Genomic DNA, 26,058 nt, shown 5'->3' on the forward strand with positions numbered 1-26,058 from the left:
AGAGGAAGAGAGAGGAAGGGAGGAGAGAGAGAGAGAGGAGAGAGGGAGAAAGAGGAGAGAGGGAGGAGAGAGAGGGAAGAGGGAGAGGAAAAATAGAAAAAGTGAGAGAGAAGGAGGGAGAATAATATTCCATGCAATCCGTCAAGAACCTCACTTCCCGTCTGCCAATCCTCTACTAGGATATAGACTAAGAATTAGGTGGGAATACGTCCCCGTACTACTGGCTACAGACTCCAGACAATTTAAGATCAGTTAGAAGTGGCAGCTAGATGACTGTTTTCACTGGTGTTTTTGACAAGCACTTCACTGATTCAGTTCTGACAGTCCCCAAGGTGATTGTGCTATTGATGGTGATCCACTTTGACAGATATAAAGAGATATTGTGTAGGTGAAATGTTGAACTATTTGTAGAGTATTTGTTAATCTGGTTTCATTGCCCGCTGTTGTTTGACACAGAAAGGGACCTTGACATCTCTTGATGTAGATGTTTTTGTGTGAGAGAGTGGGTGTTCTGGGCATGTGGGCAGCAATATTGCTTTACCACTTTGCAGGAAGTTACCTGATGCTAAGTCCATATAGCTATGAGCAAAAACTTGGAAAAACACTCTCAAATATACAAAGTGCATCAAGTGAAAAACAGAAAATGTCTGAGCATGTTTCAGAATTAATGTTGCTATTTCATAATTTGGTATTACTATAAATTAATGTATTATTTACAAAAAAATAATTCAGGGACCTTTGTTGAAAAAGACAATGTTGAAAAATGTGGGTTTCTGAACTCAAGTGAAGACATTTAGTCCGGTGTGAAAGAAACAAGCCAATGAGCATTAATTCTCAGTGAGAAATACTGAAAATAATCTCAACAACATCTGTGCCCATGTGGGTGATATGAAGTAATAAAGCCAGTTACCTATACTAACTTTCATGGGCTTTGTGCCAGGGGAAAGGGGTAGCCAAGATGTTAAATAGGGGTTATCAGTTTGTGCATCATAAATATCATATCTCAGAAATATAATAATAATGTGTCCATGTATATAGCGCCAAACTCCACACTAGGTATGCTCATAGCGAAAACAATCAAGGCACAGCACATTATTATCCTTGATAACCCAAGCTGCCTGTTAGGTGCTAGAAGGTAGTTGTCACATGACTTATCCCACCAGGTACCCATTTTCTGCTGGGTGAACAGAGGCAATTTTGAACAAACTCACTTGCATGTGAGACCACATGTATAACGTGTGCTTCATTGTGAGGCAGGACTGGAATCTTAGAAACTCTCAAGAATCAAGCTGCCAAACACAGTCACCCATCCAAGGACTCTCCGAGCCCATCGTTGCTTAACTTCAACTGATTTGTGACCTTAACTCTATGCACAAGACCACACACCACCACAAATATAGATCATGGCTCGATTTAAAGAAATGAAACCCACTTGCATGTTGCACCTGGTTGCCAATATGGAATTATATACATGTATAATGCTTGAGTTTTGATATTGATGACTTAGTACATTATAACAAAATTATGTGGGGTATGATAAAATCATTTTATCTTACTTAATGAAATGAACATGACCACAAACAATGATTCAGTCTCTGTCTATGTAGTCATTGGAGTCTGCTCCAAGCCAGTTCCTCGTCATTCCATATTTCTCCTGATGTCTGTGTTCTTTGAACAGCCACATATTGATATGACCTGGGTTAAATTGGTATAAATATCAGGTTGCAGTTTGCAGTTTCAACCAGTGCAAGTTGTAAATGCATAAATCAAGGGCTGAATCATCTTCATGAGACCTGTTTGTAGGGACAATGTATATTTGTATTCCTGATATTAGTTGTGTACTTTTTGGAATTCATTCGGGTAATAACCTCTTCAGGATATGTCATTCGTAAATTAAATACATGTTTAAGATGTAATTTATCTCGATAGATTCACTTTAGAAACTGTGTATGCTGACTGACTGAGTTTGGTTTTACGCCGTTTTTAGCAATATTCCAGCAATATCACGGCGGGGGACACCAGAAATGGGCTTCACAAGTTGTACCCATGTGGGGCATCGAACCCAGGCCTTCGGCGTGACGAGCGAACACTTTAACCACTAGGCTACCCCACCGCCCCAGAAACTGTGTATGAATACAATGTTGGAGTGAACAATGCAATATGTTTAATTTATTGCTGATTTCTTGTCACGTTTGTCTACAGAATAAGCCACACATTGAAAACCCCATTTTGAACGTATTGGAATGTTCTTCAACAGTTATTCAATATTGACCAAGCAGACATTGCATCAATTTATGGAGATTAGAAGTTGTGAACTCATTTGCATATTTATCTTATCGTGATAGTTTATCAGGTTGTTTCCTGCATCAGTATAACTATCTGTTATATGCTAAAGCATGTTTGTCTTGCTGAAGGCCATGTTTCTCCACGTTATTTCAATAGTGAACTCATTTGCATATTTATCTGATTGTGATACAAAGTATATGGAGTTTACTGCACCAGTAATACTATCTGTTATATGCTAAAGCATATGTTTGTCTTGTGGAAGGCTGGATTTAATTTCCTCGTGAGTACAATGTGCGAAGCCATTATCTGGTTTCCCCACACCACACCTGCAACATGTCTACCTTATTGTGACTAGAAAGTAATCTGGTCCAGACTTGATTATTTACAGACCGCCAACCTCTAGCTGGAATATTGCTGAGTGCAGCGTAAGCGTAAACAAACAGACCAAAACATAGAAAGTAATCGTGCACAAAATCATGACAATGGCGAACAGTGAAACAACCACATTGTCACAGATTCTATTCATAACTATAGTGCGTTTGGCTCAAAAGCGGACCGATGAATTGCAATCTAACTAAAAAACTAATAAACATATAATACTCAATAAAACACTGATCATAATCAAAATATCAGACCAACTCTGTGATTTGTTTGCAGAATTTATGTCCTAAAATTAAAAAAGTTGTTTAACAAACTATCATTAAAATATTGACACAGTTCACTATTTGTTACGAGGGAGGAGTTTTGATTATGATCAGTGTTTCATTGAGTATTTTATGTTTATTAGTTTTCCAGTTAGATTGCAATTCATCGGTCCGCTTTTGAGCCAAACGGACTATAGTATTGGAGCATAAACTATTACTAGACACTACAAAATAGATGGATCACCAGCAGCCATATCTGGGATCGTATCTGGGACCATAGGGTCTTAGAGTACCTCTCAGACTCTGTTACCTGCATGGTAGTTCCGAGTGCTACCTGCCTGGTACCTCTTACCTGCATGGTACCACTTACCTGCATGGTACATTGTTTATCTGGGTGGTACCTCTGGTCCTTGCACGGTACCACTTCCACCTGCATGGTATACCCATTACCTATATGGTCCCCCTTTTACCTGTAGGAATAAAAGTAATTTAAATGAGCCACAAATATTGACTGTCCCAACCCCCCACCACCCACCATTAAGCTGACACACCTTAATATACAGGAAATGAATATTCTCAAGGAAGCATTAAACAAATTCACATCCTAATATATTGCGTTTTACTGTATTTTAGTTATATGTCGCCTTTATTCTTCAACATTGCTTTCCTTGTAAAAAGGACCCAATTTTGACGTATTATTCTTGTGTTTTAGGAGAGCCTAGAGAGCGACAAGAAAATCATTAACTTTGTGAAAATTCATGCACCATGGGACGTCTGTTGCTGCTATGCAGAAGATCTCAGCATGAGGGCTCCACTGCAGGTATGTTGGGGAAGAGATACTGTTTGTGTGAAAACTATTTGTAAACTCATCTTAAAGTATGTTTTAATATTTTTCTTTCACTTTCAATTTTCACATCTTTTTTTTTTATATAACATTAAATGCTTGTATAATAAAAAAAAGACAGTTTTGTTGTATATTTTAATTTGTCATGTGAGACCAAATTTATCTCTTTTTTACACTGCACATCTGTTATGACTTGCTAGTATCGATGTTTTTAAAGATGAAACTGATTTGATTCACTCTTCTTTATCAAGATTAAACTTGTATTAATACTTTGTGTATTAACCCTTAAGGGTTATGCCAGTGGCACAGTGGTGTGAGCCTCTGCAAACTGCTACCAAGATCTGCTAGTCTGGAGTTCAAATCCCAGATTCATTCTGATCGTGATCATTGGTTTGTCAGCTCTGTACCTGCAGAGTGAGACGAAATTCCTTTCTGAAGGTGTATTGTCACGTAGTATCACAAAGCAATATCAACAATCGCAGTATGCTTATAAAATAATATATGTTTAATTTTTATATATCTTAAAATATAATCATTATATTTTAATATCATGTATAAACTTTCCTCTACTTTTGAATTATTTTCATTGATTTCAATTAATTATTGCTTATATTTTTCTTTAGACAGTTCAACCATTTGTGTTTGGGGTTGAGTATTATACAACTCTTCATGGAGTCTGTGTGTCCCCATGTGGTTGCATGCTGTGTATCATTAGTCATCCAGCGAATAGTATATATTGTTTTTGCTGTTCAAGGTAGAAGCCAGGAGTAGTTGTGTCACTTAATGAATCAATATTTGGCTGGATTTTGATAAGTTAAACATGTGTGATGAACGTGTGGATTTATACTTGACTTAGTTATTATTGTGAGTGGGAGATGATTGTTTGTCTGTAGAAATGTGCTACTTTCTTTCCAACTGGCAATTGTAGACACCAAGCAGCACTTTGTTGTCTGTAAATTTATGTTGTATAGGGCATATGTTTTAGATCAGAAAATGTTACAAGCTAGAAAGAAAATGTTTTACATTGAATGGTGTTTGAGAAATTAGAAAGCGTAGGTTGACTGATATTTTTTAAGCATTTTGTCTTCTCAAAAACCAAAGTTATCAGACAATGTAAGATTTGTCATATCATCCATATTTCATTTTGAGTATCTCTATCTTGCACGGGTTGTCAATTTTTTTCAGAATCATTGGAAAACTTGTTGATTTTGAGATTTTCTAAAATATTTAATGGCATGGCAAGGAAGGGCCTTGCCGGTCTTGGAAAGATATCTTCTTCCTGTGCCCTATCCCATTACAATCTGAACTGTTACTCCGATTTGATGCCTCTCTGTGTGACAGTCTAACGACCCCTCCATGTTAGGTCATTTCATGTGAACTGTGACGACTACCCACAACAACATGAAAACATTGTATCATATAATTTAATGGTCAATCAGTTCTTTTTTTGAAATACAGTGTTCAGATATGTTTGTCTGAATCAGAAACTTTAATGCTATTGGCTGATTCGAAATATCATTTGGCCTTCTGATGTATCAGTCATCAGACGATCATCCCGAGGATCGTCGTGTCAGAGTAACAGGTCTGATTTCACTATTATTGTTCCCCAAAGAACATCCAGCACGAGAACCGTGAAGCTTGAGCATGTCTGTAATGTCACATCTTCTTTATTTTACAAGGCACTGTCTTCAGGAGTAAGTAAATACCGAGATTATACCCCACCTGACAGCTGCTGTCAATACTGTACTCAGCTCTGCCTGGACTGCATGTCTGCATGATCTGAATGAGACTGTACAATAGCGGCAGCGGTGATGTTAATAAATCTACAACCAAGTTGGCCTTTATTCCACAGAGTGATCGTAGTGCTAAGACAATCGTCTCTCTGACTTACGCTAGTCTTAGCTCTAAGATGACATGGTGGAATGCTGTTTCCATAATGCTAGTGCTAGCCTTTCATCTGAGATACTGGACCTGTTGCACATAGTGATCTTAGTGCAATGACAGTTGTCTCTTCTGCTTGAACCAGTCAAAGCTCTAAGTTCGCTCTGTAGATATGGTTTCAGTATTTTTAGTGGTTTGGTGAAGCTTTAGATTTGAGAGCTGGGCCCTGTTGCTCAAAGTGATCTTTGTGCTTAGAAGATTATCTCTTCTTCAGCTTAGCTGAGGCTTCGTTCTGGAATCACATTGTCGAACTGGGATTTCAGGGGTAGCAGTAGAATTGAAAATGACTCCACTCTTCTCTTAATAACTCCATTTCACCTTTATGTTTGATTCTGTTCTTTGAGCCCTACTTATGACTCCTCCTTTGACCTTAGTTTGACCCCTACTTATGACTCCTCCCTTTGACCCCAGTTTGACCCCTACTTATGACTCCCCTACTTAGTTTGACTGACTCCTCCCTTTGACCCCAGTTTGACCCCTACTTATGACTCCTCCCTTTGACCCCAGTTTGATCCCTACTTATGACTCCTCCCTTTGACCCCAGTTTGACCCCTACTTATGACTCCTCCCTTTTGACCCCAGTTTGACCCCTACTTATGACTATTCCCTTTGACCTCATTATGACCCCAGTTTGACCCATAATTATAACTCCTCCCTCAGACAGCTCAAGCCCCCCAATCAATACCTTCAACCTTTCCTCCCTTTGACCTCTATGTTTGACCTTGACCTTCACTGTTTGTAGATTCTGTGTGATGTCATATTACTTCCACTGCAATTTAGCCCTTCTTCGACTGTATAAATAGTGAACAAGACATTTCATATCAACTGGTTGGTAGTATATATGGTAGTATATATGATAGTATATATGCCTGTGCATGTTGTGGTTTGCGGACAGATTAACTGGATGCAGGCTGACATAGACAGTGACAAGATCAGCTCTATATCTTGCTTTCAGTCCAGAATATCAAAATACTGGTCTGGCTTGACAGGAGATGATCATTATTCTGTTAAACAACCTGTAAAAGTCAGGATGTGATTTTGAAAATAGCTCTTTATTTTTGTTTCTTTTTACCTTTATCAGTGGCAAAATTATACTATTATTTGAATTAGAAAAAGGTTCAGACCTTAATTTAAATTGGTATTTTATTAAACAAAAGATTGACTTGAATAATGTGTCATACATGTTCAGTGTTACTTAACTCTTTTGAGTGCGGCGTAAAACAAAACTTAGCTCACTTAACTTTTCGTGTTTGCTTTTGTCTGTCTGTGTTTAACCCATGTTGAAACATTTAAAAAAATATTTAGCTGTGTACTTGTTAAACCTGCTGTTGCTTTACAGGTCAGGGTAGCAACAGGTAGAAAACATTGTGTACATTGTACAGGCAGCATGTAAACTTGGAATGGATAATGATGTAGAAATATATATGTTGAACATGTTTCTTCTTCATCTGTTGGGCGGTGGGGTAGCCTAAGGGTTAAAGCGTTGGCTCGTCATGCCAAAGACCCGGGTTCGAATCCCCACATGGGTACAATGTGTGAAACCCATTTCTGGTGTCCCCCGCCGTGCTGTTGCTGGAATATTGCTAAAAGCGGCGTAAAACCAAACTCAGTCAGTCAGTCTTCATCTGTTAGTAAGACAGTGGGGTAGTCTAGTGGTTGAAGCGCTTGTTCATCACACAAAGGCCAAGGTTTGATTCCAGACATAGTGACTATTTATGCAGGCGTTTCTGGTATACCTGCTTGCATTTGGCTGGACTGTTGTTAAAGTCAGCGTAAAACCTTACTCTGTCATTCCTCATTCATTGAGACTAGTTGCCCTGCATCCTTCCCTTGGAGTGAGTGGTTTAGTTTTACGCTGCTTTTTAGCAATACTCCAGCACTATCACGGCGTGGGACACCAGAAATGGGCTTCACACATTGTGCCCATGTGGGGAATCGAACTGGGATCTTCGGTGCGATGGGTGATTGTTTACCTACTAGGTTACCCCACCGCCCCTCTTGTTGTGATAGGCAGCTACATGAATCAGGTGGTCAGGTTGGCTGGCTTGGTGGATTGTGTGTCACCTTACTCTAAGGCTCTTCATAATATCCACCACTGGTTAAGGCCGGAATATTTACAGGCTGCATCGCATAGCTGGGATATTGCTGAGCTACAATTAACTTGCCATAGCGTAGCAAAATTATTTCTTTGAACATTGATGTTATATGTACATATAGAAACATTATATATGCCAATTTATCTTATAACTTCAATTTGAAATCTTACATATGCCCATGGAAATCTTATAAATACTGATGGATCTTATATATATACCATGGAAATCTTATATATACCATGGATATCTTATATATGCCAATGGAAATCTTATATATGCCAATGGAAATCTTATATATGCAAATGGAAATCTTATATGTACCATGGAAATCTTATATATGCCAATGGAAATCATATATATACCATGGAAATCTTATATATGCCAATGGAAATCATATATATACCATGGAAATCTTATATATACTGATGGAAATCTTATGTATCATCATGGAAATCTTAATAATTCTGATGGAAATTATATACTGGCAGAAATCTTGTATGTTTGTGATGGAATTTTTTAATATACTAATGGGAATGGAAATTTAATTATGTAAATCTTAAATATCCACATGGAAACTTAATATACTGATGGAAATGATCAGACCGTAATGGCTGTAGTTTTTTAGCCCCTAGTTTGACTTATTTATGTACATGTCAATATAATGTATAAATCATCAACACATAGCTGTACGTATATTTCTGTCCAGCAGTTTATATATGTAGAAATATCTGGCATTCCGTACCCACACTCTATTAATTAGTATGATATGTTAAGAAAAGAAACCAGTTTACACCAGTAGTCTACCTACAAAAGTTTTGTTTCAGATGATAACAGTAGAAAGTTTCTATGCTTCTACCAAGGAAAGTTTCTGAAGGACACAAGTTACAGCAGGTCTCACTGTCCATGTTTCAGGCCCATCCGAATCCCAGCAACAACTGGTCGGAGAAGATACTGCGAGCTCTCCACATCCCTAATATGATGAGCCAGGACGTCCCCAACAGACCCCTCGACTACTACACGTGTCAGTTCAAGCGATCCAAGCTCGATAAGTAGGCAGCAGATGACATCTTTAAAATATCTAATTGACAGGGATAGATATGATTTAGTTTTGTGTGTGCCTCGGGGCACTCATCAAGAGGTGCCCTTTGGAACTTAAGTGTGTCTACAAGATGAATGCATTTTGATTTTTTAATTTCCTTTTAATTTACAATATTTGGATGAAAGGCAGTAATTTAAAAATTTGACCGCTCCTTTTATTTAGACTCATAACATAAAACGCTTGTTTGCTCTGTGGATCACACTGGATGTTTACATGTTATCAGCACTGTTTTCAGGTGCCCCATCTGTGCAGTAGTTCATGTGTCTATGGATTCATAACATCGATACTTGTGTTTGAAACAATTATTATTTCTTTATTTAATTGTAAAAGACTGGTAGGCCATGAATGACGTGATGTGACAATATTATTGACACAGTTCACTATTTGTTACGAGGGAGGAGTGCAGAGAAAGGGACAGCCAGGTGTTCGAGAAAGGATGGAGGCGGCACAGCACAGGTTAATGAATAAATAACTTTGTCTGTGACCGTGCTTCTCGAACACCTGGCTGTCCTTTTCTCTGCACTCCTCCCTCGTAACAAATAGTGAACTGTGTCAATATTTTAATGATAGTTTGTTAAACAGCTTTTTTATTTTTGGGACAAAAATTCTGCAAATAAATCACAGAGTTGGTATGATGTTTCGATTATGATCAGCGTTTCATTGAGTATTTTATGTTTATTAGTTTTCGAGTTAGATTGCAATTCATCGGTTCGCTTTTGAGTGAAACGGACTATAGGTAGGGGTAACTATTGAGGGTGAAACAACTATAGTGATAGTCTGTTGCAACATACCATTGTGATAGCGATAGTCTATTGCAACCAACTATTGCAATACTAGTGCAATAGTTTTTTTCTCTTTGAATAGTCTCACTTGAAGTCATTTCCCAAATGAATGTATAGTTTATATGAAATAAAAACAAGCTGAAGTAGTTTCAGTCTCTTTTAATAATTGACAAGAAACTTGAAATCCAGATCAAGATAGTTAAAGAGGTAAAGGGGTGGATAACTCTAAATCAAAGTGAACGAATCTGGTACTTCCTGTAGTGTGCGCTGCGCATTTATCAACGGAAGTCAATTACTAAACTATTGATAGTCACGCATACTATCGATGCATCGATAGTTTTTCTTTTCTACCATCAATTAATTGCTATCGGAGACTCAACAATTGCAATCAATCGATAGTTCGATGCATCGTTACAGTCCTACATATAGGTCCCTGCCCAATGTCACCTGAAGTCAAGGATTTTGAAAAAAGTTTGAAAGGGTTAGAGGTGAGGTGAAATTTGGTTTAACGTCACGCTGGAGAATATTTCGCTCATATGACGACGTGCATGGGTGTATGTGTAGGTGCAGCTGCTTTTACTAGCCCAGACTTCAGCTGGTTTTATAGTGCTTGCCCACTGAGATACCATGCCGCAGTGAAGCATGAATACCCCACTCAGACACATTATACTGACTCCGAGCCGACCAGTCCTTGTTGTACCCATTAATGCCGAGCGCCAGAAAGGGTTAGAGCAAGGGTATGAAGGAGTGGAAGAATGCATGTACACAGTCAGCCCTGTCAGCGGAATAGTGGAATACATAATTGTATATATAATTCTCATCTAACACCAAGCTGTATTAAGCTGAAAGTATTTATTACCTTGATGAAACAAGGTAATAGCTCTTCTTTGTCACATTTAAAAAAATATTATTGATCAAACATCTGAGAAATTGGACAATCCATGAAACTCTATTTAAATAATTTTTCCCAGTTTCTGCAAGATGTCAATATTACATGATTACAACAACACGAAACAGATGGCAGTTATTGCTTGCAATGTCCTGCTCCTAGAGGGAAATATGATCAGTTATACCCAGGCATACAATACATGTATATTGCACGTCTATGTCACGTCTATTTCAGACATGACTTGAGACATTATTGACAACAGGTGTCACCAAGAATGGTCCAAACAGCCATCAATAGAACTACAATACAAGTCATTTGGAGCTTTCAAATTACTCTAGTTTGTGGTTAACATTGCAATACAGTAGATAATTACCATGATGAAGAAAAAAAATAATTCTGTGTGGGAGACATAATGAATATACATGTATATTGACAATGTAATTGGACTTATATCTTTTCAATAGGTGAAAGTTATTTAGTACATTACAGATGAAGGTGTGAGAGGCTGTTTTGTGGTTTATACCCTTATGTAGCAAACTGAGAAAATATGCTGTTTTCCTGAAGACAGGCCTTAGTTTTTTATATCATTTATCTTTATTCAGCATGCATGTTATGAATTTTGATATTGATCCTGAATAGTTCTAAACTATTTTTTTGTTAAATTTTTATATCAAAACTCTAAATGCTTGTAACAAAATTAGGTTTCATTTTTTCTTTAAGCATTGGCAATATCACCATGCAGTTTCAAAACAGATACATGCTTGGTAATAAAATCCCAGCTAATTTAACTGTGTTGCTTCAGAGCAGAGACTATAAAATATTACTTTATGATCTCTGATCAGGCGTTGCCAGAAAGTAAAGTAAGTCTTTACCAGAGTTTTCTCCCTTATCTCAGCATCCGAATACACGGATTACACATGGCTGTCTGACTCAAAGAGGATGTTTTGCTCTGGGACCCCACAGGACTGTTGATTGATAGGTTTTGTCTGAATGCTTAGGGACAATGATAGTAATTTCTTCATAGTGTACACATTTCAACCATCAAGGGGGATACCGAGACTATCAGCATAGATTATATTGTGTTTTCATAGTCAGTAAGTGAGTGAGTGTGTTTAGTTATTCGCAGCTTTTAGTAATATTCCAGCAATATCATGGCGGGGGACACGAGAAATAGGCTTGACACATTGTAACTATGTGGGGAATCGAACCCGGGTCTTCGGTGTGACAAGCACACACTTTAGCCACTACGCTACCGCCCCTGTGTTTTCATAGAGTAAGTACAGATGCAGACATCTATTTACTTCAGAAGATTTTTTTTCTGATGTATGCAAATCGAAATTATGTTGCAGATATTAAGGTTATCATATCAGAGAGCAAAGATAATATTTAGTCCACTTTACATTTGTTTTTGGCAGCATTAAACTTCGAAACTGAATTATTTTGAAAATAAAAACAACTCCATTTGCAATTGAAAAGCAGCCCCTCTGAGTGTGGAGATTCCTGAACTCCTGAGATTCTAGACTTGTGGTATTTGGGGCTAGAGCATTAGTAAGCTGTGAAGGGGGAAAGAAAATAACCTACTTAAGGGAAGGTAAGGTGGCTGAGTGGGTTAGATCGCTCGCTTTGTGTGCTGGTGATAAACTGCCTGACTCTGAGTGTGGGTTCAAATCCCAGATGGGCCTCAACTCAGCTCATAAAGTACTAGAATCTGTACTTGACTGAGAAAGTATAATCCCAAATGTAACGTGTTATATTTGACCAGTTTCTAAGTGGCATTGTGTGTGTTCATGTCCATGTAACTCAACATTGAACTCACAGTACGCTTATCTTTTAATTAGTTCTTACAGAATGACTTGGTTGTTGCAGGTTCCTTGGCCATGAAAATAAGGACCAGTTCTTTTCATCCACTCAGCGGAGTCAGATGGTGTGGGAAATCCTGTCCACCGCCACATACGGAAAAAAAGAAGAAGGCTGAGATAGGGGTGGAGAGAATGATAGAGGAAGAAACATTTGTAGCCGCATTTCCCCTACATGATGTGAGTGAACGTCACAAATGACATTTGCTGTTTGGAAAGGGATTTTAGCCTCATACAGATCGAGGGATTTGCAAGAGTTAATCTTTTGTTGTGGACATAACATGATGGCATAGGGATGTATCCTCATAAACTTCAGGGGCGGTGGGGTAGCCTAGTGGTTAAAGCGTTGGCTCGTCATGCTGAGGACCCGGGTTCGAATCCCCACATGGGTACAATGTGTGAAGCCCATTTCTGGTGTCCCCCGCTGTGATGTTGCTGGAATATTGCTAAAAGCGGCGTAAAACCAAAACTCAGTCAGTCAGTCATAAACTTCAGCATATTCAGTAAATGCCTTTGTCTATTTTAAGTCATTAAAAAGGCAGTTTGTGACTTTTTTGAAAATGGAGAAACTTGAACAACTTGAAGTGATCTATTGAGTGAACCTTCCAACTTATCAATCACAAACGTGGATGATTACAGCATGCAAATATAAATGTCTTCACAAAATGTTGTCTTTAAATGTAAATTGCCAAGTCAGTATTTTTCAGGATGTTCCATATTCTCAACCCTGATTGCCTCATTACCAATCATTAAATATGCCGTGGAAGCATCATATTTAGAAGCAATATTATTTCAGTCAGCACTCAGAACATGCAAGTTTTTTCTTTGTCAAAAAACCCCACACTAAATATGGGAGAGAGAGAGAGAGTCAAAATACATTTATTTCGGAGCTTCCTGCTTGCCTTTTGAAGAAATGATTTTTTAGGAGACCAAAGAATATGTTTTACATTTTTTGTCACTAACAGTTTAACAGGAACAGATTTTGTTGCTTACAGTCATATCCCAGCCATGTCACTGTCTACATTACCTGACCCATGAAGATCCAAGTTAGAACTGGTCTTCAGTAACCCATGCTTGTCGTAAAAGGCGACTAACGGAATTGGGTGGTCAGATCGGGATTGGGTGGTCGCTGACTTGGTTGACATGTCATCATTTCCCAATTGTGTAGATCGATGCTCATGATGTTGATCACTGGATTGTCTGGTCCAGACTCAATTATTTACAGAATGCCGCCATATAGCTGGAATATTGCAGAGTGCAGCGTAAAGGGTAACTCACTCACTCACTCTACATTACCCGATCCAATTCCATGAAGAATATGTCTATATTCTCCATGCCTGTATTCCCCACACCTATATTCCTGTGTCCATATTCCCCATGCCTATATTCTCCACACCTATATTCCCCATGTCTATATTCCCCACACCTATATTCCCCATGTCTATATTCCCCACACCTATATTCCCCATGACTATATTCCCCACACCTATATTCCCCATGTCTATATTCCCCACACCTATATTCCCCATGTCTATATTCCCCACACCTATATTCCCCATGTCTATATTCCCCACACCTATATTCCCCATGTCTATATTCCCCACACCTATATTCCCCATGTCTATATTCCCCACACCTATATTCCCCATGTCTATATTCCCCATGACTATATTCCCCATACCTATAACCCCATGTCCATATTTCCCACACCTATGTTTCCCATGCCTATATTCCCCACTCCTATATTCCCCACACCTATATTCCCCATGACTATATTCCCCATACCTATAACCCCATGTCCATATTTCCCACACCTATGTTTTTTTCATGCCTATATTCCCCATTCCTATATTTCCCATGCCTATATTCCCCACTCCTATATTCCCCACACCTATATTCCCCACACCTATATTTCCCACGCCTATATTCCCCACTCCTATATTTCCCACACCTATATTCCCCACGCCTATATTCCCCACGCCTATATTCCCCACACCTATATTCCCCACGCCTATATTCCCCATGCCTATATTCCCCACACCTATATTCCCCATCTGTTTATTCCCTATGTGTATGTTTCCCTGCAGGGTCCATGGGAGAAACCGAAGCACTATGTTGCCCCAGAGGAGTTAAACCAGAGACAGGTGCTGTCCCGGTACTGGGCGCGGTGGGGTGTGTGGTTCAAGTACCAGCCACTTGACCACATCCGAGAATACTTTGGGGAGAAGATCGGCATATACTTCGCCTGGCTGGGTGGGTTATATTTTAAGTAATCCACTAGTGCAAATTTTGCAGCACCATGGTGGCTTTGTCAGATTTTGACTACAGCTGGTGATTTTGTTATGTATAGTTTTCAAAGGTCTTTGACTTTCAAATTAACTTCTTTTTTGGCACATGTCATGAGAAGGTAAATAGATAAGTGACAGATAATAGATGAGAAGTCAATAGATAAAAAACTTTTGTAACATATGTTATATTGGGGATTACACTTTCTTAGTAAAGTACAGATTCTAGTACTTTTTTGGGTTGAGTCCCATTCGGGATTCAAAGTCAGACGCCAAGACCGCTCAGCCACCACGGCTTCCACAAAAATGGAAGTCTTGTGGTTTTGCTTCCTCTGAAAGATATGCCTTGGCGTGTGTAAAACTACTCTAGGATGTTTGAGGATGAGAGCTTTAGTTTGTTTGGTTGGTGTCAGAGGTAAAAAGTGGTTATGAATTGGTCAGATACTAGAGCTTATTTACAGGCATAAAACAAGCCAACAGAAGGCTTTGCCCTTGCAGGTGTAAGACAATTGAAACATCGCTTATAGAATGACAGGAGCCAATCAAATAACAAAGCTCCTAACAGCAGCATTTCTTTGCTTGTGCTATGTCATGAGAATGTTATAAAGATGTCACACAGAGCGATGGAGCTTGCTTCATAATGTTTTACACTGATCATTGCCATATACAATACAGCAACAGAAGAACACAGACACATTCCAAACATCATGAAATATTGCATGTTGAGGTACGGTACAAAACATTCCTTAGATAACTGACCGCCTCCGTGGTGTAGTGGTTAGATCGTGCGAAAGGTCGCGGGTTCGATCCCCGACTGCGTCATACCAAAAGACGTTAAAATATGGTACTTGTTGGTCCCTGCCTGGCGCTCGGCATTAATGGGTACAACAAGGACTGGTCGGCTCAGAGTCGGTATAATGTGTCTGAGTGGGGTATTCATGCTTCACTTCGGCATGGTATCACAGTGGGGTAGCACTATAAAACCAGCTTCAGTGTGGGCTAGTACAAGCAGCCGCACATACACATACACTCGCATGCACGTCGTCATATGAGCGAAATATTCTCAAGCACGACGTTAAACCCAATTCCACCACCACCACCACCTTAGATAACTTGTGCATCAATATTGACAAAGATGCCCGGCTCTGGAAGGAGCACTAGTTCTCATGTTCTGTTGTGTTCCTGTAAAGTCTTACAGTGTTTGTGTGTTTGTTACAGGTTTCTACACAGCCTGGCTGCTCCCGGCCTCCATTGTTGGTGTGATAGTCTTCCTCTATGGCTGCATAACCATGAACGCCAACATACCGGCGTAAGTTTCAAGGAGTGTTCAGAGAGATATGTGAGGCTTGAAAAGAGCATCTAACTATTATGACCTATGAGCAAGTAGCAGGAACGTGATTTCTTAAATGAACTTTATGTTCCATGAGATTGTGCCTTGTGTAGGTGCCCTATGCAGACTCCCTGTGTTGACTCCCTGTGTTGGTGCCCTGTGTAGGACCCCTGTGGGGATGCCCTGTGCAGACTCCCTGTGTAGGAACCCTGTGGGCATGCCCTGTGCAGACTCCCTGTGTAGGAACCCTGTGGGCATGCCCTGTGCAGACTCCCTGTGTAGGAACCCTGTGGGCATGCCCTGTGCAGACTCCCTGTGTAGGAACCCTGTGGGCATGCCCTGTGCAGACTCTCTGTGTAGGAACCCTGTGGGCATGCCCTGTGCAGACTCCCTGTGTAGGAACCCTGTGGGCATGCCCTGTGCAGACTCCCTGTGTAGGAACCCTGTGGGCATGCCCTGTACAGACTCCCTGTGTAGGAACCCTGTGGGCATGCCCTGTGCAGACTCCCTGTGTAGGAACCCTGTGGGCATGCCCTGTGCAGACTCCCTGTGTAGGAACCCTGTGGGGATGCCCTGTGCAGACTCCCTGTGTAGGAACCCTGTGGGCATGCCCTGTGCAGACTCCCTGTGTAGGAACCCTGTGGGCATGCCCTGTGCAGACTCCCTGTGTAGGAACCCTGTGGGCATGCCCTGTGCAGACTCCCTGTGTAGGAACCCTGTGGGCATGCCCTGTGCAGACTCCCTGTGTTGGTGCCCTGTGTAGGAACCCTGTGGGGATGCCCTGTGCAGACTCCCTGTGTTGATGCCTTGTGTAGGAGCCCTGTGGGGATGCCCTGTGCAGACTCCCTGTGTTTGTCCCTGTGTGGCTGCCTTTTGTCGGCCTCCTGTGCAGACTCCCTGTATTTGTCCCTGTGTGAGTGCCCAGGATAGCTCAAGGGCAGCCTGTGCAAGAGACCAACTTTCGAAATTGGGTGGTCAGACTGAGTGACTTTTTCAATTGCTTGTTTCATAATTCAGTTATGTGGATTCATGCTTATGACGTCAATCACTGGGTTGTCTGGCCCTGTACTATTTTTCCACTCAAGATACATATTGATGCCCCGTGCTTGGTCCCCTCCGTATCCCATGCTAATGTTACCGTCCCTGCCCCATTTAAATTGTCACCTCCCTGGCCCTTGTAATGGTCTCCTCTGTCCCATGCTGATGGTCCCCTGTTAATTCTCTTGTTCCTTTTATTGTGGTAATGTTCCTTTGGCTAGTGCTAGTGTGCCCCAGCCCCAAGCTAATGTCCCTGTTCACCAGTACTGCTGTTTCATTATCCGATACTATTGTTCACCTGCCCTGTCCTATATGTTCCCTCCCCAGTGCCAGTATTCTCCTGTCATCAGCAAGGTGCTAATGCTGTGTTGATGTTCCAGTGTAGGCAGTGGGGTCGCCTAGTGATTAAAGCATTTACTTGTCCTGCCGAAGGCCTGGGTTTGATACCCCACATGGGCACAATGTGAAGCCCATTTCTGGTGATAATTCTGGAATATTGCTAAAAGCGGCATAAAACCCGACTCACTCACTCACTGACTGTTCCAGTGTGGAGGTATGTACGAGTGGGGAGAAGTACAAGATGTGTCCGCTGTGTGACGAGGACATCGGCTGTGAGTACTGGTACCTGTCTGACGTCTGCCTCTTTGTGAAGATAGCCTACCTTTTTGATCATCCGGGGACCGTCTTCTACGCTGTCTTCGTCTCCTTCTGGGGTAAGATGCTGTAATACTGCTGGACAACATGGATAACTTGATACAACAGAAATACACGATATTTAGGAAATCTTAACTCACTGATACAACAGAAAGCTCCAGTAGACTCTCAGATATTTTGGGGGGGCGGTGGGATAGCCTAATGGTTAAATGCGAAGACCGGTTCGAATCAACATGGGCACAATGTGTGAAGTTGTGTCCCCGCCGTGATGTTGCTGGAATATTGCTAAAAGCAGCGTAAAACCATACTCAGTCAGTCAGTCAGATAGTTGGGCGTGGGGTAGTGGTTTATATATGTTCGTCACCCCAAAGGTCTTGCTTCCATGCATATGAACAAGGAGTGATGGACTTTTCTGGTGTCCCCAGATATTGCTAAAATATTATTAAAAGCAGTTTAATTCCTACAGACTTACTCAGTACTGTTTACATACTATAACATCTGAGTGGAACTGACACAGGTATTTTAGATATTTGTTGAAAAACAGACTGGTGACATCAATCAAGTCCTATAATGTACGACAATGTCTGTCATTCAGTAATTTCATGCCTTTATCTGGTTGTACGTCATGCCAGCTGATTACCAATTTGACAAGGTCCAGTTGTTTCAATATGTGTTTGATGAATATCTGTCTGCTGTGACATGACACCAGGACCTTGCTTCTGGTTGAATGATTGTTAATTGATCTTTTTCCCCAGCTGTCACATTTCTAGAGTATTGGAAGAGAAAGAATGCCAGCTTGGCTCACCACTGGGACGTGACGGACTTTGAGGAGGAAGGGGTAGGTCTTGGTATTGTAGAAGGGGTAGGTCTTGGCATTGTAAAAGGGGTAGGTCTTGGTATTGTAGAAGAGGTAGGTCTTAGTATTGAATAAGGTGTAGTTGTTGGTATTGAAGGTGTAGGTCTTGGTATTGTAGAAGGGGTAGGTCTTGGTATTGTAGAAGGGGTAGGTCTTGGTATTGAAGAAGGGGTAGGTCTTGATATTGTAGAAGGGGTAGGTCTTGGTAAAGTAAAAGGGATAGGTCTTGGTATTGTAGAAGGGGTAGGTCTTGGTATTGTAAAAGGGGTAGGTCTTGGTATTGTAGAAGGTGTAGGTCTTGGTATTGTAGAAGGGGTAGGTCTTGGTATTGTAAAAGGGGTAGGTCTTGGTAAAGTAAAAGGGATAGGTATTGGTATTGTAAAAGGGGTAGGTCTTGGTATTGTAGAAGGGGTAGGTCTTGGTATTGTAAAAAGGGGTAGGTCTTGGTATTGTAGAAGGTGTAGGTCTTGGTATTGTAGAAGGGGTAGGTCTTTGTAAAATAAAAGGGATAGGTCTTGGTATTGTAAAAGGGGTAGGTCTTGGTATTGTAGAAGGGGTAGGTCTTGGTATTGTAAAAGGGGTAGGTCTTGGTATTGTAGATAGGGGTAGGTCTTGGTATTGTAAAAGGGGTAGGTCTTCGTATTGTAGATAGGGGTAGGTGTTGGTATTGTAGAAGGGGTAGATATTGGTATTGTAGAAGGGGTAGGTCTTGGTATTGTAGAAGGGGTAGGTATTGGTATTGTAGATAGGGTAGGTCTTGGTGTTGTAGAAGGGGGCAGGCATTGGTCATTGTAGATAGGGTAGGGTATTGGTATTGTAGAAGGGGTGGGGTCTTGGTATTGTAGAAGGGGTAGGTATTGGTATTGTAGATAGGGTAGGTCTTGGTGTTGTAGAAGGGGTAGGTCATGGCATTGTAGATAGGGGTAGGTCTTGGTATTGTAGATAATGTAGTAGGTATTGGTATTGTAGATAGGGGTAGGTCTTGGTGTTGTAGAAGGGGTAGGTATTGGTATTGTAGAAGGGGTAGGTCTTGGTATTGTAGAAGGGGTAGGTATTGGTATTGTAGATAGGGGTAGGTCTTGGTGTTGTAGAAGGGGTAGGTATTGGTATTGTAGATAGGGGTAGGTCTTGGTGTTGTAGAAGGGGTAGGTCTTGGTATTGTAGAAGGGGAGGTCTTGGTATTGTAGAAGGGGTAGGTATTGGTATTGTAGATAGGGGTAGGTCTTGGTATTGTAGAAGGGGTAGGTATTGGTATTGTAGATAGGGGTAGGTCTTGGTGTTGTAGAAGGGGTAGGTCTTGGTTTTGTAGAAGGGGTAGGTCTTGGTATTGTAGAAGGGGTAGGTATTGGTATTGTAGATAGGGGTAGGTGTTGGTATTGTAGAAGGGGTAGGTATTGGTATTGTAGATAGGGGTAGGTGTTGGTATTGTAGAAGGGGTAGGTATTGGTATTGTAGAAGGGGTAGGTTTTGGTGTTGTAGAAGGGGTATGTCATGGTATTGTAGACAGGGGTAGGTCTTAGTATTGTAGAAGGGGTAGGTATTGGTATTGTAGAAGGGGTAGGTCTTGGTATTGTAGAAGGGGTAGGTATTGGTATTGTAGATAGGGGTAGGTCTTGGTGTTGTAGAAGGGGTAGGTCTTGGTTTTGTAGAAGGGGTAGGTCTTGGTATTGTAGAAGGGGTAGGTATTGGTATTGTAGATAGGGGTAGGTGTTGGTATTGTAGAAGGGGTAGGTATTGGTATTGTAGATAGGGGTAGGTGTTGGTATTGTAGAAGGGGTAGGTATTGGTATTGTAGATAGGGGTAGGTTTTGGTGTTGTAGAAGGGGTAGGTCATGGTATTGTAGACAGGGGTAGATCTTGACACTGAAGGAGGGGTATGTGTTGGCATTGAAGAAAGGGTAGGTCTTGGCATTGAAGAAGGGGTAGGTCTTGGCATTGAAGAAGGGGTAGGTCTTGATATTGAAAAAAAAGTATAGTTCTTGGTATTGTAGAAAGGGGCACGAGTAGATATGTAGCAGAAAAAGGTAGATCTGAATAACAGTGAGAAAGGGGTAGGTGCATGTGTTGAAGGAAGGGGTAGGTCTTTGTAATATAGAAAGGGGAACTTGGAAAGAAAGGGTGGGCATGGCTATTGGGGAGGACAATGTATATTTGTTGGAGCTGTATTCCCTACTCTGTGCCTCAGGAGCGCCCCCGACCTGAGTATGCTGCCAAGGCCCCTGAGTTTAAGGAGAACCCCATCACTGGAGTGAAGGAGCCCTACTTTAACCCTAAGGACCGGATACCCAGGATACTTTCTGGCATGGCGGTCATTGTTATAATGGTGAGTCACATTATGTAAAAGGGCTCATATACCTAATAAAACATTTATTGTATTGAAGTAATCTCATTCAAAGTCAGATATTAGGTCTCTCTACTGCTAACCTCAGATCTTAGGATATCCCATTACAGATAAGATCAGGGTGAAGTTTGTGATCTTTGACTGACCAGTGAAATGAATAATAACAAGATAATATTAGCCAATCAAAAAACAATTGTCCTAATCACAATGGCACTACTTCCCATCTGGCAGCTTCCATTCTAGACTACCCCTTTGAAAATCATGTTGACAATGTTCTGACATTGTCCTGGTGCACACATCCCCTTGTGTGTAAGTTACAGGGTTCAGTCAGTCTGATGCTGCCATTACACTGATGAATACTCCAGGGCCCTGTTCCTCAAAGTGATAGTAATGCTACAACAGTCGTAAGTCTATGTTAAAGCATGGGAGTTACGATCTTTTTAGTGCTACGATCACTGTAAGTCTATGTTAAAGTATGGGAGTTACAATCATCTTAGTGCTACGATCACTGTAAGTCTATGTTAAAGCATGGGAGTTACGATCATCTCAGTGCTATGATCACTGTAAGTCAATGTTAAAGTATGGGAGTTACGATCATCTTAGTGCTACGATAACTGTAAATCTATGTAAAAGCATGGGAGTTACGATCATCTTAGTGCTACGATCACTGTAAGTCTATGTTAAAGTATGGGAGTTACGATCATCTTAGTGCTACGATCACTGTAAGTCTATGTTAAAGCATGGGAGTTACGATCATCTTAGTGCTACGATCACTGTAAGTCTATGTTAAAGCATGGGAGTTACGATCATCTCAGTGCTATGATCACTGTAAGTCAATGTTAAAGTATGGGAGTTACGATCATCTTAGTGCTACGATAACTGTAAATCTATGTTAAAGCATGGGAGTTACGATCATCTTAGTGCTATGATCGCTGTAAATCTATGTTAAAGCATGGGAGTTATGATCATCTTAGTGCTACGATCGCTGTAAATCTATGTTAAAGCATGGGAGTTACGATCATCTTAGTGCTAGCATGACATGTCTTGTAAGTCTATGTTAAAGCATGGGAGTTACGATCATCTTAGTGCTATGATCACTGTAAATCTATGTTAAAGCATGGGAGTTATGATCATCTTAGTGCTACGATCGCTGTAAATCTATGTTAAAGCATGGGAGTTACGATCATCTTAGTGCTACGATCACTGTAAGTCTATGTTAAAGCATGGGAGTTATGATCATCTTAGTGCTATGATCACTGTAAATCTATGTTAAAGCATGGGAGTTACGATCATCTTAGTGCTACGATCACTTTGTGTAACGAGGCCCAGGCCCCCAAACATATGCCTCCATGTGAAAAGTAAACCTGAAATCCCACCGTTCAGAAAATATCAACACTCGTTTCCACTCTATCTCTTGACAACAAACTCAATTCGTCTATAAAGTGATCCACAATGGAATTAGTGCAAGCATCATGAAGCTATTCACGTTGGACAACATTCTTTTGCATTACTACCCTTTCAACTGCTCACGTGACACCTTTGAATATTTATATAATCGTTTCCTTGCGACTATCTCATCTGATTGGTTGGTTGGTTTGTTGTTTAACGCCGCACTCAGCAATATTCCAGCAATGTGGCGGCGGTCTGTAAATATTCTAGTCTAGACCAGACAATCCAGTGATCAACAGCATGAGCATCGTTCTACGCAATTGGGATACGATGACATGTGTCAACGAGTCTGACCATCCGATCCTGTAAGTCGCCTTTTATGACAAGCATGGGTTGCGGGGGTTCAATAGCAGTAAACTACATCCACGTGCTTGTGTTGCAGTAAACTACATCCACGTGCTTGTGTTGCAGTAAACTACATCCACGTGCTTGTGTTGCAGTAAACTACATCCACGTGCTTGTGTTGCAGTAAACTACATCCACGTGCTTGTGTTGCAGTAAACTACATCCACGTGCTTGTGTTGCAGTAAACTACATCCATGTGCTTGTGTTGCAGTAAACTACATCACTTAACATTCTGATAAACTTTTCCACTATATGCTGCTTGTGTTGCAGTTTGTGCTGGTGTTGCAGTAAACTACATCCACGTGCTTGTGTTGCAGTAAACTACATCCACGTGCTTGTGTTGCAGTAAACTACATCCACGTGCTTGTGTTGCAGTAAACTACATCCATGTGCTTGTGTTGCAGTAAACTACATCTACGTGCTTGTGTTGCAGTAAACTACATCCACGTGCTTGTGTTGCAGTAAACTACATCCACGTGCTGGTGTAGCAGTAAACTACATCTACGTGCTTGTGTTGCAGATGGTGCTGGTGTAGCAGTAAACTACATCTACGTGCTTGTGTTGCAGTAAACTACATCCACGTGCTTGTGTTGCAGTAAACTACATCCACGTGCTTGTGTTGCAGATGGTGCTGGTGTAGCAGTAAACTACATCCACGCGTTTGTGTTGCAGTAAACTACATCCATGCGTTTGCTTGTGTTGCAGGATGGTGATGTTGCGTAAACTACATCTACGCGTGCTTGTGTTGCAGTAAACTACATCCACGCAGTTTGTGCTGCAGTAAACTACATCCACGTGCTGGTGTAGCAGTAAACTACATCTACGTGCTTGTGTTGCAGATGGTGCTGGTGTAGCAGTAAACTACATCTACGTGCTTGTGTTGCAGATGGTGCTGGTGTTGCAGTAAACTACATCTACGTGCTTGTGTTGCAGTAAACTACATCCACGTGCTTGTGTTGCAGTAAACTACATCCACGTGCTTGTGTTGCAGATGGTGCTGGTGTAGCAGTAAACTACATCCACGCGCTTGTGTTGCAGTAAACTACATCCACGTGCTTGTGTTGCAGTAAACTACATCCACGTGCTTGTGTTGCAGATGGTGCTGGTGTAGCAGTAAACTACATCCACGTGCTTGTGTTGCAGATGGTGCTGGTGTAGCAGTAAACTACATCCACGTGCTTGTGTTGCAGATGGTGCTGGTGTAGCAGTAAACTACATCCACGTGCTTGTGTTGCAGATGGTGCTGGTGTAGCAGTAAACTACATCCACGTGCTTGTGTTGCAGATGGTGCTGGTGTAGCAGTAAACTACATCCACGTGCTTGTGTTGCAGATGGTGCTGGTGTTGCAGTAAACTACACCCACGTGCTTGTGTTGCAGATGGTCCTGGTTATTGTGTTCATCATTGCTGTGATCATGTACCGGGTGCTTGTCAGCATCCCGCTGTTTGAGAACAAGGCGCTCCGGTCCAAGGCCTCCATGATTGCCAGCTTGTCTGCTGCTGTAGTCAACTTGCTGCTGATTATGGCGCTCGGCAGGGTGTACGAAAAACTGGCTTTAAAGCTCACTCAGTGGGGTAAGACAATAGAGAAATGATATCTGACCTTCACAAAGGTACTTGTTTTTGATTGGTTACTGACTACATCTAGTGAAGACAAGGTGAATGTGAATGTGAGTGAGTGAGTGAGTATGGTTTTACACTGCTTTTAGCAAAATTCCAGCAATATCATGGAGGGGGACACCATCAATGTGAATACAAACTGATGATAGTATTTTGGCTCTAATAACAAATGCAGTTCAACATAATTCACCACATATATCCAATTGTGTAGTATTTCCTCTTAGCAATATGATACGTTTTGACCTCTATTTAGTCTTTACACTTTGATCATACTCCAGATTTCTCTGAATTTTCATTTATTCTCTTTATAAAGACTGTGACCCCAGACACTGTAAGTTCAGCACTGATGCACACCACTGTGTTCTAATGGATCTTATCTGTGACACCAGCTATTTTGAAGAACCTCCTCGAGGCCTTTAGTCTGCCTTTTTTGTTCCTACTGTAACGGGGGCGGTGGGGTAGCCTAGTGGTTAAAGCGTTGGCTCGTCACGCCGAAAACCTGGGTTCGAATCCCCACATGGGTACATTGTGTGAAGCCCATTTCTGGTGTCCCCCGCCGTGATGTTGCTGGAATATTGCTAAAAGCAGCGTAAAACCAAACTCAGTCAGTCAGTCAGTCAGTCCTACTGTAACAAAATTTGGTATGTTTCCAGACATATTTGTTGAGGTGGGATAAGCTAGCTGTTCAATGCGCTCACGTGGGATTTGGATTGATTCCCACATGGGTTCAAAGTGTGAATCCCATTTCAGGTGTCCCCCACTGTGATATTGCTGAAATATTGCTAAAAGCAGTGTAAAACTAAACTTACTGAACACATATATTCCACATTTTGCTGAGGGAGCCAAACTTATTTCATCTTATTTCATCATCCTCATCATCATATTATTATGCTAATATTTGCATAGCACCAGTGTCCAGCTCAGCTTTCCCCTCGATCATATTATGTTCAGATTGTTAGATTTTAATGTTAGTTTGTAGTCATCAGTGTTCATGCAGAAAATAATTGAAACACAATTCTGACAGCAAAATATGTTAAGCTGGTGCCTTTATTGACATTCGAAACAGTTGGCCTCAGATTAAGGTGAGCTACATTGTCAGAATTTCCAGGAACAATTTTTTAAAACCTTTTGTGTTTTTCCCCAGAATATCAAACGTCTGTTACATTCTCATCTTTCATCCAACATGTGTTTTTGCCAAGTGTAAAATGTTAAATTGATGATCTAACTTTGTTGACTCTGTCTCTGTTTGTCAAATAAACTAAATCAGTGTTGGCACCTCCATAATTAGTGCATCTATAAAGATTGCATTATCAAAGAGCTCCAAAGAAACTCGATGAAAAATCGACTATCAACACATCAATATCGTTCTTTGATGTTTGCAGAGATGCATCGAACCCAGAGTGAATTTGAAGACCAGCTGACATTTAAAGTGTTCATTTTCCAATTCGTCAATTTCTACTCCTCCATCATCTATATAGCGTTCTTCAAAGGAAGGTAAGACGGTGTGTCTCGGGGCCTCAGACTGGCCCACTGTGTATGACGTTGATTCAACGTGATCCAACTTGTCCTGAAGTCTTGATTCAAATCTGGTGATGATATAAAAGAACTTCCAAGGAACAGTCGATAAAATCATAAACATGTCTCCATGTGATTTGTCTATAGCAAAATAGATCCGCTAGTTTTAGAAGACTTTGTATTTATTGA

General features: G+C 40.9%; 1 protein-coding gene across 1 annotated transcript in view; it reads left to right on the forward strand.

Moving 5' to 3' along the window:
- LOC124291476 (anoctamin-7-like) overlaps positions 1 to 26,058 on the forward strand; it is a 129,015-nt gene that overhangs the window by 91,940 nt on the left and 11,017 nt on the right. The window contains 11 exon segments of the mRNA XM_046728462.1: positions 3,643 to 3,750; positions 8,724 to 8,860; positions 12,448 to 12,538; positions 12,540 to 12,617; positions 14,525 to 14,690; positions 15,941 to 16,031; positions 17,637 to 17,803; positions 18,500 to 18,582; positions 20,786 to 20,923; positions 24,114 to 24,309; positions 25,737 to 25,848. Coding sequence (XP_046584418.1) covers positions 3,643 to 3,750; positions 8,724 to 8,860; positions 12,448 to 12,538; positions 12,540 to 12,617; positions 14,525 to 14,690; positions 15,941 to 16,031; positions 17,637 to 17,803; positions 18,500 to 18,582; positions 20,786 to 20,923; positions 24,114 to 24,309; positions 25,737 to 25,848 — 1,367 coding nt within the window.

Source organism: Haliotis rubra, unplaced genomic scaffold (genome assembly GCF_003918875.1).
Source record: "Haliotis rubra isolate DU_JTF1 unplaced genomic scaffold, ASM391887v1 Scf492, whole genome shotgun sequence".
Classification (NCBI taxonomy): Eukaryota; Metazoa; Mollusca; class Gastropoda; order Lepetellida; family Haliotidae; genus Haliotis; species Haliotis rubra.